The sequence below is a fragment of the Apiospora marii genome (assembly GCF_038362585.1).
Source record: "Apiospora marii strain CBS 49790 chromosome Unknown utg000002l_segment0_segment0, whole genome shotgun sequence".
NCBI lineage: Eukaryota > Fungi > Ascomycota > Sordariomycetes > Amphisphaeriales > Apiosporaceae > Apiospora > Apiospora marii.
Window position 1 is genome coordinate 247,253 of NW_027117373.1, and position 15,357 is coordinate 262,609.

Below are 15,357 nucleotides of genomic sequence, written 5' to 3' on the forward strand. Positions count from 1 at the left end.
ATAATGTTGCATCATAACCTCCCTCCCTCTCTCTCTCATTCTTCCAATGTCGCAAAACAAATGATATCAATGGTCGGGGAAGCAGAAAAGACAGTGTGAACTCATACAAGAACATGAGCAGTAAATCACAAACTCCAAAGTAGACACCGGGATAGCACGCTTCGGGTATGTTGGATGACCCTCGCCCAGACCCCACCCGTTCCAAAAAAAAGGCAAAAAGAAAGAAGGTAGGGAAACCTGTTGACGCCGGTTCTACTGACTTAGACCTCGCACTTAGCGTCCTGGCCGGGGTTGGCCTCCTCGTAGTCGAGCGCCTTGAGGAGCCGGAAGAAGGCGGCCGCCAAGATGGCGCCCATGGTCGGACCGGCCCAGTAGATCCAGTGGTTGTGGGGGAACTGGGCGGCGGCGGCGGAGCTGCCGAGACTGCGGGCGGGGTTGAGCGAGCCGCCGGTGAAGAAGACGCCTAATTAATCATACCATGTTAGCCATCATGCAATCCCTCCCCCTTCATACCTACCACCACCCGCAGTCAGTCAATCGAACGAATGAAGGCAAGTACTCACCAGCCAGCTGCCCCACGAACAAGGCCAGACCGATGCCGACGGGCGCCACGAAGCTGGTGCGCGACTTCTCGCCCGCGAGCATGAGGATGGTGAACATGAGGAAGGCCGTGAGGAACATCTCGCCGACGAGGGCCTGGGCGTTGTTGACGCCCGGGGCCGGCTTGGTGATGGTGCCCGCGAAGTCGCCGGGGAAGAGGGCCTTGCACAGGGCGCCCGCCAGGATCCCGCCCACCAGCTGCGCCGGCACGTAGAAGAAGAGGCGGATCCAGGGCAGCTTGCCGGCTAGGCAGAGGCCGAGCGTGATCTGTTGGCCCCGCACAACGTCAGTAAGAGGCATCAATCATATTACAATAATTCAGCAGAGAGGGGAATAGGGGGCAATGATGAATAGTGAGAAGGAGGCAGGAAACGTACAGAGGGGTTAAACGCGCCGCCGCTGATGCGATAGAAAGCCCAAACGTTGACCAGAAGGGAAAAACCGTAACCGTACCCGATGAAGACGACCTGCAGGAGCTTCGGGGTGGGGGAGATGGCGGCCAGGTTGATGATCATGAGGTGGGTGGTGTTGCCGAAGAAGAGGAACTGGAAGGTGCCGACGAACTCGCCGAGGGTGGCGACGAAGTGCTGCTTCCAGGGCGGGCGGTTGACCAGCTTCTGCCAGAAGCTCGGCTCCGGGCGGGCGGGCAGCCGCTTGTGGCCGCCGTGGTTGCTGCTGGGCAGGTAGCCGGACATGACGAGGTCGCGCGGGGACTGTGGGGTGGTGATGTGGATGGTGGCGTTGGTGATGGGGGCGAGGTAGATGTATCGGCTCTGCTGCTGGTGCTGGTTTCGTGGGTATCGCTTGTTATTCCGCATGCCACATCTGCTTCGGTACGATGGACTTATTAAATAAGTGGACAAAAGAAAAGACCAGAAGAGGAGACTTCGCAAGATTTATTCAAGATCTTGATCCCCCAGCCAGATTGCCGAAAACGACGGATCCGATCGATATATAGCAGCTCGTTACACCACTTCCCATCTCGTCCAATCCCCAGCCAAGCGACCCGGCGGCGCGTCGTCATTGGACATGGAGGGACCCGGCCCCTTTCCTCTCCAGGCAAGGCCCACGACTGACCAGCGCCGTCCGTGAGCGACGGGCAGACCCCTGCGCGCGCGATCTCTGGCTTCAGTGCTTTCCGCCGATCCAGACGAACACACTCAAGCTTTCCGAGCAGTGGCCATGACTTCACCGTCCGATGCTGTGACGCCTTGGGAGTGGGCCCGTTGTTTCACCGGCCGCCTGCAGTCGGTCCTTACAGGCTTGCACAGCAGGGCCCGATGACGATCCCCACGGGAAGCGGCATGGTCATGCTGGGCGGGTTCGATTAATGTCGAATAGGCCAAGACATATCGTGCGTTCATGTGCCATGACGATGACGATGACGATATAGATGGTCTCTGTTGATCAGTCGCCTCCTGTCGCGAGAATGAGTCGTTCCACCGCGACCTCCCTTCCTCCCTCACTGCCTCAATTTCTCTTGGAGTTCCCTTCCCTCGCTAGCAAGGTAAGAGACCGAATCTGCCATAACTTGATAGACCAGTTGAAATACCGCCCTAATGATTGAGAAAAAAACCAAAAAGCTCCCTTTGAACTTACCTGAAGTCTTTCCGCCTGGCTACAGGGCGGTGCCGGATGGGACGTCGACGTTTTGGGGTCGAAGGTTTCCCGCGCTGGGGGAAGGGCGCGCCCCTGTCACTGGAGCTATACTTCAGACGAAATCCAAGGCCGGGATTCAGGGGTAGCGCTGCCAGGCTCCAGCCAACCCCAACTTCCCGCAGCTAACTCCGCCACCGACTGGGTTCGGCAAACTTTGCCCTATGGTATGCCTCCGACCGTTGATCGGCAATTGTTTATCGTCGTTGCTGGCGAATAAGGGTCCTCTCGCCTGTCCGTACGTTTTGGGTTTTAGTCTTTGGGCGGCTTTTCGTATTTTGTTGGTCCCTCTTGGGACGTCGGGCTTCAACTTTCCAAGCCGCCGCGCGGGAAATCTGCCACAGCCAAACCTTTTTTTCTTGTTCGTTCGTTGCTGGTCGAAAAGTAAATCTAGCCCTACTTGTTCTACCGCCTTTCCTCGTCTTGTATTCGCGAGTTAATTCTTTCTTGTTACGAGCATGTGACTTTCATTCTTACTGGCTCGCTCCGCTCCGCCCGCGTCCACTGCTAGCGAAGGGGATGCGATAGTTGCCTGACATGTTTGGAAGCCGCGAAAGTGACTTCGGGTCGCGACACTTGCGATCGAGATGCCGGAGCACGGCAGGCAGTCAGGCCGTGGAACGTTCCACTGCGTTCCGAGCGACACAAAGGCCGCTCACTCTCCTGCATCGAGTATAGGCAAGTTTCTCGGTCAGCTTCTGGAAAAGGACCAGCATGCGGCAAAAGTTGCAAGTTATCTTGGTGAAATGTCGCGTGGGATTGGGCCACTCACGTGGGCGGTTCGCTGGCTCGCGTGGCACGGTTGCACATCAATCACGCCACACCCGCATTTTGGTCAACTACCAATATACCAATCGAAATCATTGCATTCAGAAATTCTAGCTTGGTTGTCTCTAATTACTTCCCTGGCTCAGCATCTTGCTTTCGCCTAAACCGAGAGGCCTCGCAGCGAGCGGAAAAATACCCCTGTTCCCTTCTGTGGGAACCATCTTGCATATCTCCAAGCCGCCAAATAATCTTGCGAGTTATCAAACCAGCATGCCAATCACGATGTTTTACCAGTTATACTTCTGGGTTCTTCTTGCTTTCACCCTCTTACCACCATGCTGATTCATATGAAAGAAAACGAGTAAGGGTGGGATCGCTTGCGTTTGTTGGATGTAACCGATGAGTTCGAACCTGCACTGTCTTTGTTTTGTTCCCGAAGATCCTCAAAGTTGCGCTCAAGATCTTCGTATGTCTTCTTGAGCTCGTCAATCCGGGTTTGTAGTCGGACTTTTTGGTCTTCATTCTCCTGAATGGTGACAAGGAAACCTGTTTGCTCGCCCCGAAGAGTCTCGTTGTCCTCGCGAAGAGTTTTGTCCTCGCCTTGCAAAGCTTGGTTCTCCGTCTGGAGATTCTCGTTGTCGGCATGAAGGGTTTGGTTCTCCACCTGAAGATTCTCATTGTCGGCCTGAAGAGCTCGCACATCTGAGCCCAGCTTTTCGTTCTCGTTGACAAGTTCCAATACCTGCTTCTGGAAACCTTCGTTGTCGTCGTTGAGATTAGATTGTCCATTCTGCAGGATATCAATCCGTGTCTGCATCTTCTGCTTCTCGTCTCGGAGGGTCTGATTCTCTTGCTTAAGAGCCTGGATCGTGGCCTCAGCGGCCTGATTGTCGCCACGTACAGGTTGAACACCCATTCCAAAAACGTGCTCCAAGTTTGCCATGATGTCGGTTACGTCTTGGACTCCGGCCTTCTGAAGGATGGGCTTGAGAACTGTCTCTCTGGCAAGCTGTCGGGCTTGGTTGATGTCGCCGGTGAACTTTGCAAATCCTGATACCATACCTGGTTGAGTAATAGATGTTAGTGATGAAATCAAAAGGGGTCGTCACTTCGAGACAGTGTCGGACTCACCCTCGAACAACTCTGGCGTCATCGTGATGCCGGCTTGCTGACCGGTGCTGGGCTGCTGGAGGGCATCACCTTCATTTGCGGTGTTGTGGTCCATTGTTGCGAGCGTGTTCTGATGTCAAGTGTTTGGTTTTCTCAAGTGGCGTCAAGTGAGTGGAGATGTGTTGAAGGTGCAGAAGTTGTTGATTGCGGCGGTGAAGTGAGAATGCTGGAGGTGACTGAATGAATATTCTTGTCGTGAGGAGGAAGGGTTTGGCCTGATTGCAAGAAATTGCTAGAGTGAGATTTGGTTCTTTCCCTTCTGCAAGCCGATGTCAACCTGCGTGGGGCAAGATGCAGTAGGTTGAATGAATTCACTTTTGCTTCACAATGTGACAATCGATTGGGGTTATTTGGATTCGGATTGTGGAATGCGTGTATCAAGAAGGAAGATTGTGAGAAAAGATTTGTGTTGGGATTGTTTGTGGTTTTCCTCAGGAATAATTAGATGCAGGCCGAGAAGATGATACTGGATTGGTAACGAGGAGAAGTTGACGATAAACCAAGCCTTACCGATTCAGCGGCTCTTTGGCACTTTCTCCAAGGTTGGTCCAGCTGCACAATACCTTGCAGCTTTTCAAGATTGTCGTAATGGGGAATTGAGTTGCAAATGCAATTTGCTTTCCCTTGTACGATTACTTCTCTGTTTGCCCTAATCCGAAGGGGGTTGCCAATAAGTTGGAAAATGACGATTGAGAAATGTAGCCATGTCTAGTCCTTGAAACAATCTGACGCCCTGTGCTTATCTAACTTGTATCCTTTGCCTTTGAGCTGACCAATGCAATTGTTTTGCTCGTCGTCACTCAAATACGGGCACGCCTGTCTTCGACTCCCCAAAAGTCATGTTGCGGATTTTTTACCGTCACAAACCTGCCAATATTCCATGACCTTACTGACAAAATGTTATTGATTTTCCCTCAGTGAAAAACCTGTAAACTGTCCATCGTGTAGAATAGCCGGCCTGCTGAGCAACTGGTGTCCCGCTCCAACACATCCCGCCAGCTTGAATAAAGGCCTGGCGCCGTCCGCTCCTCTATCTTGCAAAAGTTGGTGTCGTTCTTCTGTTACAGCGAACTTGGGCAGGCTCAGAAACCTTTAGATCTTGCCACCCAGAAAATTGCACTTGTGAAGGATCTTCTTTACCTGTTGGCCCTAGTTTGTACCCGGTGTTTGTCATGCTTTGCAGGTTTGAGCTCCTCGGAACGGTCCCGATGTGACCATCAAGCTGACCGGAGCCATTCCCGCCCAACAAAGAAACAGAATACCTCATATTTGACTTAATAACCGGTTTATTACCAGCGATAACGTTTCAAGTAACCCTACATTCGAGAATCGGTCCCTTGAAGTGTGAGGGGGCGTAAGGGGCGGGGCAGGTTCTATCATCCTATCACCAATAGGACTTGCAGTCTAGAAAGTCACAGTACTTCGAATAAAATGTTTTCCGAGACAAAACGTGAGTCCTGTATCAATGGAGTCAGGTCTGCGGATGGATGGTCCCGCTGGACACACTCTTGCGCCGCACAGGCAGTCATAACAGCTTCCAATACAGAGACCTTCGATCTCTACCGAGCCATGCTTAACATACGCCAAGGAAGCAGTGTAACTAAAGCTCCTGTCGTAAATTTTTGCTAGCCCGTTATCGCAGGTGACCAATTCAAAGTCTTTCTTCAAGGCTGGTCGAGAAAGTTGACCTACTTATGTAAGCAAGCTCCGGTGTTGTATCACGGGGAGACATGTATCGAGTGGAATCATTCTTAGTCTCGATGTCGAGTGTATCATTACTGGCAAAATCTGGTGGAATTTGGTGAATAGATTGCTAACGATTTATTCCTTTCTACACTCAACAACCAATTTCGCCACCAGGTAGTTTGTCGCCACGACGTCAGAAGTCATTTTATGGCGATGATGATGATGATGATTATGACCCATCCAATAACCCAAGAAGTCGAATATTAGCTTTGAAAACCATAAGAGTCTCTAGGCATGCGCGTAAATGATAACCTCCTTTTGTATTGTATCCCGAAAGAAGTTTGTTTGAGTTTCGGCTGACTCCCCGAGATCACTGTTGGTGAGACGTTTTGATCACCACCTTGCAGTACCCTCGCTCGAGAACTACTGTGTACTGCCCAGCTTGGGCCTACTTATCTCGTTCGCCATGTACGCCGGACAAGAAGGCTGAGTCGCCCATTTACCCCTGTGAGCCGGTACACGCGGTTACCGAGGCCTTTGCATGGCATATGTCCCATCATATAGAGCAAGCATGAATCCGAACTCCTGTAGCTTTTAGCCAGCCCAGCAGGGCATATAGGGTTACATGACAGCTTTGACTGGCGATTCCACGATCACGTAGGCGCGGCCTCGAAGCGGACTGGTCATCTTTTGGGCTCTGCCACGATCCTTATGTGGCCCCGGGCGGGTGTTAGACAAAGGGCCCCGTCAAATCCCAAGACGAATCACTCGGCCCCGGCCAAAGCTTTCTTGCTAACTAGACCTATCCGAAATTGTAAAGACCGTCGCAGCTTGTCGTGGTGGGGTGTTGCTGGCGACCAATGAGGGGTGGTGTGCACCGACAGAAAGCATCACCACCGACGGCACACTCACACATCATGATCCTCCTAGGCTGGAATAGCAGAAAAGGTTTGTTGAAACTCGTTGATTGATCTAGCTATCTACACATTTGACCGTAATGTCCATGTATGTCGCCAAGACAAGAAATGATTATGTGCATGCCGCCTATTACAACCTGAACTCCGTAAGTGACCAGAGTATTCCGGTTGGCCAACGCCTGGCTTACACAAAACTAAAACCTACATCCAAACCCCAATTCGTACAACTCAACATCAGAGGCAGAGGCTCGAGCAGCATGAGACCTTGAAGACAGAGAAATACCCATCACTGTAACTCGTTTCCTCTCTCGCTCGATCATCACATCCAGAGGCAAAGCTTGCCACTACCGGTCCCACCAGCCACCCAGTTGTGACTCGGGTGGAACTCGGTCACGGCCGGGACCGCCGTGATGCCCTCGCCCTCGAGCTGGGCCAGCTGCTTGCCCTCGCTGTCGTAGACGTCGACGAACCGGTTCATGTTGGCGATGGTGAACTTCTGGACGCCGTCGCCCGGGTTCCCTTGCCACTTGGGCTTGAGGATCGTCACCCAGCGGCCCGTCTGGTTGTTGTGGCGGACCGACTGCGCCGGCTCCATGGCGGCGTCGCCGACGTCGTGGCCGGGTTTCCACTTCATGGCGTCCGACATGTCGTAGATCTTGACCGTGTCGTCGTACGACGACGTCGCGATGTGGCCGCCGCGGCTCCACGACGCGTGCGACACCGACAGGCGCGACGTGTGTTCGCCCAGCAGGGCCGGGTGGCGCATCTCGCCCGTGCCCTTGATCATGCGGAGGTCCCAGATCTTCATGGTGCGGTCGAGGGAGGCGGTGGCGACCAGGTGGGGGATCAGGGGGTTGAGGGCGAAGCCGCCAATCTTATTGTCAGTCAGGTTCCAGATCTCGGCCTCGGTCCCCTTGGTGCGCCGGTCGATGCGACCCAGGGAGCCGTACATGGTGGAGAAGACGATGACGTCCTTCTGCTCGGGCGACATGTCGACGCAGGTAATCTTAATATCCTCGTTCTCGTCCTCGGGCTGCCACAGCACGCTGCTAACCTGGGTAGGTAGATCCAGACGCCTAATCGTGGAATCGTACGCTGCGGTGATGACGGAGTTGTGGTCCGCTTGCGGGGTGATTATGGAAGAAATGGTGGCGCTGTGCATCTCAAAGGCCTCGACCTTGGGTAAGGGGATGTCCGCGTCCTCATCGTCGTCATCATAGGTTGGCTTCTCCTGGGAGGCATCGAAAACACCCACGATGCCCTTCTTATCGCCAGCAAAAATGAGGGGCTTCTCCTTGATGGGGTGGAACGCCATTGCGTAGATGCGCTCCGTAGTGAGTTTGATATCTGGGATCGCATCTCATTAGTATGGGCGACGATGTGAATTCGTAGAGCGGGGCGCGACTTACCGTTAGGTTGCCAACCATCGTACAACTCCAAGTCATTCATGGACTTCCGCAAATCCTTCAACTTCTCATCCGACGTATCCTTGATATCGTCGTCGGTAAATGTGCGGACGCCGGGCTGAGCACCTTGGGCAAAGCTGGCAAATGCGCCGGTATCACCGCCATTGGCCCACCGGGTACCTTCGATGGCCATCTTGGAGAGGTTGAGGTCGCCAGTGGTGCGCACCCGCTTCGGCTTGGATTCCCAGCCGCCCAGATCCTCGCCTTTGACATTGGTGCTGTCAACGACAGGTTCCGTGCCCGAAAGTCGGGCGCTTTGACGAGTAGGCATGACGCGGGTCTTTGGGGCGGGCTCAGCTGCCGCCTTCCGCTTGCGCGGAGCTGCTGGTTTGGGCACCGGTTTGGCCGCCTTGATTATCTTCGCCGCCGAATCTTGAGTGTCCTTAAGCAGCTTCGCATTGCTGGCGACGTTGGCGCGACGACGCGCTTCAAAGGCGCTCAACTCGGGCGCCATCTTTGGCAATGGCTTCAGTGCAGGAGCCTGGAGGGGCGAAACCAAGAATAAGATCAAACAACCTGGTCAAAGATTGTCTCAAGGGTATTTTGGTCAGAAAAACTTGACCAAATGTTTTCTTCGTCACTGCAATGTGAACACCCGACGCAAATAGATCACTGCGACATGCGCTCGAGTGGGTAGTCCGGATTCGAGCAAAGGGATGGATTTGCGGTCGATGATACAATCAACCAAAAATGCGACGCGCCGCTTTCCCATTACTTAAAAGCCGGGACGCGAAGTCAGGCGACAGCGCGTCTTGCCTGCTAAATGGGTGCTTAAGCTCGATATAGATTAGCGGCTGGAGGAAAGCCCCCCCCCCACCAGGCAAGACAGCCTGCATCCTGGCCCAGTCCAGTGGTGCCTGTTCAATTGCTTCGGCCATTATCGATAGGCGACCCGCTGATGGAGCTCGAATAATTCCTTCGGCGACAAATCTTTGTTTGATAGCAGCAAAGAAGGCATGATGGTATTTGTGACGCAACACCCCAATCTATAGAGAACGAGATCTTCATATACCTGCAATACTGATACTGCTCTTTCGCTCCTCGTGTTTGGGCTACACCTTGCCTGTGTAATAATACCACCCATCATGTCGACTTCTTACCTGCCCTTCCTGTACCAAACTCGAACCATATTGCGCACCCGGCTGCCTCTGAACCGGACCGTCGCCCGCGCATTGCACACGACACCAACATGCCTCGCCAAGAGAGATGCGCATATCCCCTTCGAGGCTGGGGTATTACCAGAAGAGGACCCAACCCCGGACCCCGACGCCAAGGGCACCATTACCCCCACCGAGCGGCAAACCTTTGAGCGCATCTTCGCCGACATTGCCGCCCGCGGCGCCATCCCCCGATCCAATGACGACCTCCCCTCGCCCTCGCCGACCGCCCGGAGGTCGACCAACTTCATCCTCAATGCGGCCGCCAACGATGCGGTCCCCACCCGCTCCGAGCTGGTCGTGTCGCCTGCGCAGCTCGCTGGCGCCTCCAAGGACCGCAACAAGGCTCTGTTGCGTTTCCCGCCCTCGCTCCGCGCCGCGGCCAACCGGGCGTTCAACATCTTGAAGCCGAACGACCCCTCGAATGCAATCACCCGCTCGATTGGACAAGGCGCGCAGGCCGAAGAGGATGAGACCTCTAACAACTTCATCCTGCACATGGTCGAGATGGACGCCAAGCGGCAGCCCGAGGAGGAGCGGGTCAACAGGCACATGGAGAACGCCACGTCCGAGTTCGAGCTCTGGGACGTGCTCGAAAAAGAAGTCTTCTCCCTGCCGGCCAAGTTCGGCCTGGGCATGGAGCCGGATCTCCGGGAGCAGCGGATCATAGAGAAGCAGGTTGTGGAAGGAAACCGTGCCGCGCGGCGCAAGGGCATCAAGAAGCTGGGCCCCAAAAAGAAGGTCAAGGAGATTCTGGAGGCCAGCAGCCGCGAACCGTCCGAGGAGGAGCTCGCCGAGCGCAAGCAGAACATGTACCAGTACGGCCCCCTGTACCCGGCCTTCCTGCTCAAGGGACTGCGCCTGCTCGACACCAAGTTTCCCATGCCGTCGCGCCTGACGCTCAACGTGCTGCCGCGGGTCAAGGAGCTCGGGCTCGAGTCGTACGTCCTGGGCGTCTCCACGCCCTTCTACAACGAGCTGCTCCGGATCTACTATCACCGCTACGGCGACCTCGAGAAGATGCTGGACCTGCTCGAGGAGATGCGCCACTCGGGCCTCTACTTCGACGAGGGCACCGCCGCCATCCTGAACCAGGTCCACCACGGGACCAATTCGCTCGCCAACGGCCACTTTGGGCCCTTTGGCCAGGCCATCATGTCGATGCCCGAGTACGAGTACTCGGTGCGCACCCGTATCGGCCACTGGCACCGGGGCGTGGACATCTCGATCAAGCAGAGGGATCGTGATATTGACTACCAGAAGCTGCACTCGGGTGCTTAAACCGATGTCTGGTGGGATCGGAACGATACCGATACACCACGTATGGGACAATACAACCATCTCGCCAGTGGCAGACACTTCACCACAGACAGCCTCCGTATGGCTGTTTATGGCGATTCGACATAGGATGACTAACCAGCTGCTTAGTGTGCTCGCAGTTTCTGCATCAATCCCGGCAAGCACCTACTGCTACATAGTGCAGCTGCATTGCATTGACATTGAGGGCGACTCTCCCGTGCCAAGGAGACCGAGTGTGCTGAGCTAGGTCCCCACTTTCAGGAAGCTCAGTGGCATCCCACCGGGGACAGACGAAGCAAATGACTAACTGATGGCCATTCCGCCGTGGGCGGCTCGTCAGATTGCTTTTTGCATCGGGCTCTTCAGATGCGATGCAAGACCATGTCACATAGGTCAGTGTCCATACCCAGGAGACTCAAACGGGTTCGCGGTGGCGCGCTTGATGTTCAACATGGGCTCTACTGTAGCAGATTCTGCCATAATGGCTGAAGAAGCCAAACAATAAAGTTATCACCCCTCTACCCGTCACGTTCCGCAAACCTTGCAATCGATTATTAAACCTACAATTGTTGAAATTATTCACTAATAGATTCATATGTAAAACGAAGTCCACAATCTATTCCAGTTTCTGTACGTCCACAAATATAAAACCCCTATTTAGGGAAACCATTTTACACGGTAATCCTATAGTAAACTTTTACACTATTATTTATTACACAGTGGTTCGCACCCCCACGCAGCAGTGTACGACAATGCGACGAAATGGGGGATGTAGACGGTTCAAGCTACGCGGAGATACTTCCCTGGCTAGACAATGGACCGCGAGAGCGAACGGAAGTGGGTGATTGGAAGCAATCCCTGCCAAATCCGGAAGGGAAGGCGGCTATGTAGGAGGTAGGGTGCAGGGCCAAGATTGACAGGGCCTGAGGGAGGACAAAGGGCCAACGGCACGGCGTGTTGGTTGTTGGTATCATCTCGGTTCCGCAGTCCTGGGTCGGCTGCGGTGACAAATGCAAGGTTGGATGTAGTGTCGTATGTGGGCAGCATGCTCATCCTGGGAATACGATTGGGCGAGGTCCTTGGGAACATAACACGACAAGGTGCAAACAAACTGTTGGAACTCGTACCATTTGCAGCTCCTCATCCCTTAGTTGGGAACATGGCACTTTTCTTCGTCCACTTCGATATAATTCAATCATCTTCTGGTATTTTGCTACTAGACAACGATACCGTTCTCGCCTTCCTCAGCCGTATCAGACATGACCGCTGGAACAACAGACCCCGGCGACGGGGCTGCCGGTATCCCTAGTGACACTGGCGACAACACGGTACAGCAGTCCTCACCTGACAAATTCCCAGGTGAAGCACCACAGAAGGAGGAGTACGCATATCAGCGAGATTACCGCTTCTGGTCCATCATCGTTGCGCTTTGCACGATGCAGATACTGTGTTCGTTGGAGAATACCGTCGTCGTGACCTCCCTGCCCACCATTGTTCGTCAATTGGGCCTGGGCAGCAGCTACATCTGGGTCACCAACATATTCTTCCTGGCAACGTAAGCTTTTTCTTTCTTTTTCTCTTCGGTGCCTCACTTACACTGACCTCTTCGCAGCTCCGTCGTCCAGCCCCTCGCCGGCCAGCTCGCCGGCCTCTTCGGCCGCCGCCACGTCGCCCTGGCCGTCGTGGCCCTGTACACGCTCGGCAGCGGCCTCTGCGGCGGCGCCTCCGGCCCGGCCATGTTGATCGCCGGCCGCGCGGTGCAGGGGGCCGGCAGCGGGGGCATGACGGCCGTCATGGGCATCGTCCTCTCGGACCTCGTGCCCCTCCGCCTGCGGAGCGCCTACCAGGCCGTCCTGGCCCTGACGTACGCCGTCGGCATGGCGATCGGGCCCGTCGTGGGCGGCGCCGTCGTCCAGCACACGACGTGGCGGTGGGTCTTTTACATCAACCTGCCGGTCGGCGGGGTCTCCCTCGCGCTGCTGTGGCTGTTTCTGCGCGTCAAGTGGGACAGGGAGACCGGGACGTGGGATAAGCTCAGGCGGATCGACTACGCGGGCAACTTTCTCTTGGTCACGGCCACGGTGTCTGTTCTGGTCGCCCTGACTTGGGCTGGCTCGGTGTACCCTTGGTCGTCCTACCACGTTCTGGTCCCGTTTATCTTGGGCCTCGCCGGCCTCGTGGGTTTCTTCTTCCTCGAAGGGTCGGCGTGGGTGGTGGAGCCCGTCATGCCGCTTCGGCTCTTCGCCAATCGTACGTCGGCCATCATCTATGCGAACACCTTCATCGTCTCCATGCTGAACTACTGGATCTTCTTCTTCCTCCCCCTGTACCTCCAAGCCGTTCAGCTGTCCACGCCCACCCGCTCCGGCGTGCAGATCCTCCCCATCACCCTGATCGCCGTCCCCGGCGCCGCCGTCGGCGCGGTGGCCCTGGCCAAGTGGGGCAAATACCAAGCCCTCCACATCGTCGGCTTCGCCTTCCTCGCCGCCGGCATCGGCTCCCTCGCCGTGCTCGACCGCGACTCGAGCACGGCGGAGTGGGTCTGCCTCCAGATCCTCCCCTCGGTCGGCGCGGGCATGGTCCTCGACACCCTGCTGCCCGCCTTCCAGGCCGGCGTGGGGGAGGCCGACGCCGCTGCCGCCGCCGCGGGCTGGTCCTTCGTGCGCAGCTTCGGCAACATCTGGGGCGTCGCCGTCCCGGGCGCCGTGCTCAACGTCTACAGCAGTCGATACGCGTCCGAGCTCCTGACCGACCCGGCGGCGAGAGGGTCGCTGCAGAACGGCGACGCGTACTCGAGCGGCACGCGGGACTTTGTCACGTCGTTCCCAGAACCGGTGCAGAGTCAAATCAGGGAGGTCTTCACAAGGGCCCTGAACAAGGTCTTTCTGGTCGGCATCGCGTTTCCGGCGATAGCGTTTCTCCTGTCGTTCATCGAGCGCGAGGTGAAGCTGCGGACTACGCTCGAGACCGAGTTTGGACTGGAAGAAAAGGAGAAAGACATACGTAACAGGGTCTAACTTAGCCTCTGTGATGAGCAGTGGGAAGCAAGTTAAATTCTCAGTATGTTTCAACCTATCCTTTCAATACATTCTTCTTCGGTTTGTTCTCTATGCATAGCACGGTTCCCATGCAGAGGCAAAAACCTCACAGTACATATCCAAGCCGAGTCAGGAGTCCATGACTATCACACCAGTTCCAAGCTCGAAAGTGTCGTATTTTCGGGCCAGTAACTAAGTTCTGACCACCGACTTCGCCCTCCCCCACGCTCTGGTGAGATAGGATTCCCTCTCAGCTGAGTCTGTGTGATGCCGGGCGCCGGCTTGTTGGGCTGAAACTTGCATGCCCGCTGAATTCCCCGCCTCTCCCCACTTACACCTTCGGCCGAGAAAGACCAGACCAAACAGGGTTTCATATGTCGTACTCGTTGATAGACGCAGCACGCCACACTGCTGAACCGCCTCATTCGTAAACATAAGATGGGTTCATCTTCCCTTTCGTATTGACATTGTTGCCGACGCCGACACATGCCATCCTTTTTCCCACGTGTTCACCGAGGTAAACAAACATATATAACCTGGCATACATGCTGCCGTCAACTGCATACCTCGATCAGCTTCTCTCAAGATACTAGACCGGAAGTCCTTATCCCAGAATTAGAAATCATATAACACATATAAACCATTCCATATACCCGTACAAACACTGCATACACTGGCAACTCTATCCAGAATGGCACCCATCACAGAAATCGTCATTACCCCTCTCAAGCCCGGCGCCGACCTCTCCGTCTTCTCCGCCCCCAACGACATGCTGCGCAGCAAGCCGGGCTGCCTCGCGGTGCGACAGGCCCGCCAGATCGAGGACCCGGACAAGCTGCTCCTCTTCATCGACTGGGACGACGACGCGCCGCACAAGACGCTACAGCACTGGACGGCCGAGTACCAAGCCTGCCTCGAGGGTGCGGATACCCGCGAGGGGCCGCCGCTGGGCGTGTACCGCGCCCCCCTGGACCCGCCCCAGTCCCCGTCTGCCACCGAGAGCGGCAAAGGGGTGCTGGAAACCGCCCCCGTGGTCGAGGTGGTCCGCATCTACTTCCCCGCGGACCTGTCGACGGCGGCGCAGCAGGACGTCCGCGACCTGGTCCGGAAGACCAAGCACGTCGTCACCACGCACGCGGGCGCCATCGGTGAGCCCGCGTTCGGCTTCGCGCTCGAAACTGTCGAGGACCACCAGGGCGAGGGCGGCGGCCGGGCCCGGGTCTTCGTCTGCCTGGCCGGCTGGGAGAGCATGGAGGCCCGGACGGCGTTTGCAGAGTCGGAGGCGGCGGCCAAGGGCATTGCGACGATGAAATCGCTGCCTGGGCTTATGGGGACGGAGATTGTGCACGTTCATCTCAAGACCGGTTGATAGTCTTGGTAAGATATGAGATGCCATCAAGGTCTGGGGGTAAGAGGATTGGGATGATAAGCACTTGGGCGTTTTAACAGCTAATACATGCCCTGTCGTGTCAAAAGTATCGAAGACGAACAGAGCAATGCTTGGGTTTATGGACCCTTTTCATAACGAATTCAGACTGGACGACAGCTTTCCTCTTTTTTGTGCTCATTTTGCCTCTTAAAGATCACATCACAGCCTTTG

The 15,357-nt window shown here is 55.5% G+C and overlaps 6 protein-coding genes across 6 annotated transcripts; 3 read left to right on the forward strand and 3 right to left on the reverse strand.

The window, feature by feature from the left end:
* Positions 1-260: 260 nt before the first annotated feature.
* On the reverse strand, positions 261-1,418 carry PG985_001769 (uncharacterized protein; the record flags this gene model as incomplete). The annotated part of the gene is made up of 3 exons (XM_066821538.1): positions 261-463; positions 564-867; positions 978-1,418. The coding sequence occupies 3 exons, from the start codon at positions 1,416-1,418 to the stop codon at positions 261-263; spliced, it is 948 nt and encodes a 315-aa protein (XP_066688970.1).
* Positions 1,419-3,367: 1,949 nt separating this feature from the next.
* Positions 3,368-4,084, reverse strand: PG985_001770 (uncharacterized protein; the record flags this gene model as incomplete). The annotated part of the gene is made up of 1 exon (XM_066821539.1): positions 3,368-4,084. The coding sequence occupies one exon, from the start codon at positions 4,082-4,084 to the stop codon at positions 3,368-3,370; it is 717 nt and encodes a 238-aa protein (XP_066688971.1).
* Positions 4,085-7,116: 3,032 nt separating this feature from the next.
* On the reverse strand, positions 7,117-8,717 carry PG985_001771 (WD repeat-containing protein; the record flags this gene model as incomplete). Its single annotated transcript, XM_066821540.1, has 2 exons — positions 7,117-8,144; positions 8,207-8,717. 2 exons carry the CDS (start codon positions 8,715-8,717, stop codon positions 7,117-7,119), a joined length of 1,539 nt encoding a protein of 512 aa, XP_066688972.1.
* A 631-nt stretch (positions 8,718-9,348) lies between these two features.
* Positions 9,349-10,701, forward strand: PG985_001772 (uncharacterized protein; the record flags this gene model as incomplete). The annotated part of the gene is made up of 1 exon (XM_066821541.1): positions 9,349-10,701. One exon carries the CDS (start codon positions 9,349-9,351, stop codon positions 10,699-10,701), a length of 1,353 nt encoding a protein of 450 aa, XP_066688973.1.
* A 1,277-nt stretch (positions 10,702-11,978) lies between these two features.
* On the forward strand, positions 11,979-13,736 carry PG985_001773 (MFS general substrate transporter; the record flags this gene model as incomplete). The annotated part of the gene is made up of 2 exons (XM_066821542.1): positions 11,979-12,274; positions 12,332-13,736. The coding sequence occupies 2 exons, from the start codon at positions 11,979-11,981 to the stop codon at positions 13,734-13,736; spliced, it is 1,701 nt and encodes a 566-aa protein (XP_066688974.1).
* Positions 13,737-14,448: 712 nt separating this feature from the next.
* PG985_001774 (uncharacterized protein) lies at positions 14,449-15,126 on the forward strand (the record flags this gene model as incomplete). The annotated part of the gene is made up of 1 exon (XM_066821543.1): positions 14,449-15,126. The coding sequence occupies one exon, from the start codon at positions 14,449-14,451 to the stop codon at positions 15,124-15,126; it is 678 nt and encodes a 225-aa protein (XP_066688975.1).
* Positions 15,127-15,357: the final 231 nt, after the last annotated feature.